Source organism: Pinus tabuliformis, chromosome X (assembly GCF_031772625.1).
Source record: "Pinus tabuliformis cultivar Carrire ecotype Pingquan chromosome X, CPIR1, whole genome shotgun sequence".
NCBI lineage: Eukaryota > Viridiplantae > Streptophyta > Pinopsida > Pinales > Pinaceae > Pinus > Pinus tabuliformis.
In genome coordinates, this window is record NC_142308.1 from 349,481,680 (window position 1) to 349,483,196 (window position 1,517).

Genomic DNA, 1,517 nt, shown 5'->3' on the forward strand with positions numbered 1-1,517 from the left:
CTTCTGATTCATCTATTTCCTGCTCTTCTTCCTCCTCTTCTAAAATCATACCTTTGGGGTCTTCAACACTTGTTCCTTTGAGGGAGGCTGAGGGAGTACCTTTGCTTGAAGGAGTTGTTTTTTGGATCTCGATCTCCTGAGTAGCTTCTGTCTCCTTTTGGACCACGACCTCTTGGGTGTCCTCTGGTTGCGAGCTCATAGGATCGAACTTATTTTCTAGAGTAGGCTTGGGCGGGATCTGCTGAGCAGTGGCCTGGTGAGGCCCTTTGCCATTAGGGCCTCCTGGCTTCTGATTCTTGAGATAAGGTTTGGATCACTTGACTTGATTCCATCCATCCTCCTTCCCCTAAACAGTCTCATTGGTGATCGGGCAGCCTCTGGCGAAGTGGCCATAAACATGGCATTTCCGACATTTGAAGGGTAGCTGCTCATAGTCCAGTTTCTGTAAATGCGTCCAACTTCTGACCTTTATTGTGATGGCCTCTGGTAGTCCCACCTCCAGATTTACTTCTACACAGATCCTGGCACAGTCATATTGGTCTTTATTGTTCGCTCGGTCTATAAATTTCCCCAGGGCATTTCCAATGTGCCTCAGAGAGTCCCAATTCCAACAATGCACTGGGAGATTTGGAAGTTTGACCCACACCGGGACTGCTTTGGGCACATCTACTACTGGATCGAAGTTCGGGGTCCATTTATTCAAATACAAACCCTGAGGGCCCATGAAGTAGGGGTCGTTTTGGAAGATCAGATCTTTGTCGTCCTTTGATGTGAATTCGAAGAGGAAGTATCCTCTCCCCAGAAAGTAAGAGGTGACACTTTCTTTGATCAACGACGCCCAGTTTCTGTTGACCCAGCTCTCAGTGGATTTTGGGGACGACCATAGCCCAGTGAACTGGCCGATGAGAGCCCGTTCGGCCAAAGACAGAGCAACTTGGATCGGGGTTTCTGGAGGAAGGGAGATCACAGGAATATCGTCCAGTTTTTTTACAAATTTCACAGCTTCAGTATTTTTCTTCTTAAGGAGCCCAGATAAGAGCCAATTGAAGGCCTCAGAAGGCGAGATTGGCAGAGGAGGCGGAAGAGATGCCTGGGGAGTGCCCAACCCCTCCATGGTCTCAATCCCAAGGATCGGGACTGTCAAAATCCAACAACTCAATCCATGAACCAGTCCAACCGCAACATGCAGAAAAGCTTCAGGCGGACATGTTCGCAGGAATTAGAGCGGCAGAGGGCGGGCGTGCTCGCTGTCTGCAAATCGCACGAGATGCAGACCTCGAGGGTTTGCAGAGCCGAAGGTTGCAGAACGCGCAAATTAGAAATCTTATTGTTTTTAGGATAGATCTAACTATTATCCAACCATTTAAAGAGATATGAATTGTTTTAGAATGCCAAATACAACTTGAAAATTTGATTTTTTTTTAACTCTTACCTAGTTAGAAATGCTTATATCCTCTCCTAATTTATTTAATACAACATCTTCTACTTTATCCCCTCTATGGAGTGACAATATATTG

The 1,517-nt window shown here is 46.4% G+C and overlaps 1 protein-coding gene across 1 annotated transcript; it reads right to left on the minus strand.

The window, feature by feature from the left end:
• Nucleotides 1–346: 346 nt before the first annotated feature.
• LOC149139898 (uncharacterized) lies at nucleotides 347–1,114 on the minus strand. The gene has a single exon (XM_089450849.1). It carries the CDS (start codon nucleotides 1,112–1,114, stop codon nucleotides 347–349), a length of 768 nt encoding a protein of 255 aa, XP_089306975.1.
• Nucleotides 1,115–1,517: the final 403 nt, after the last annotated feature.

Coding starts and splice junctions, on each gene's coding strand:
- LOC149139898 (XM_089450849.1), bottom strand. CDS start 1,114: ATGGAGGGGTTGGGCACTCCCCAGGCATCTCTTCCGCCTCCTCTGCCA.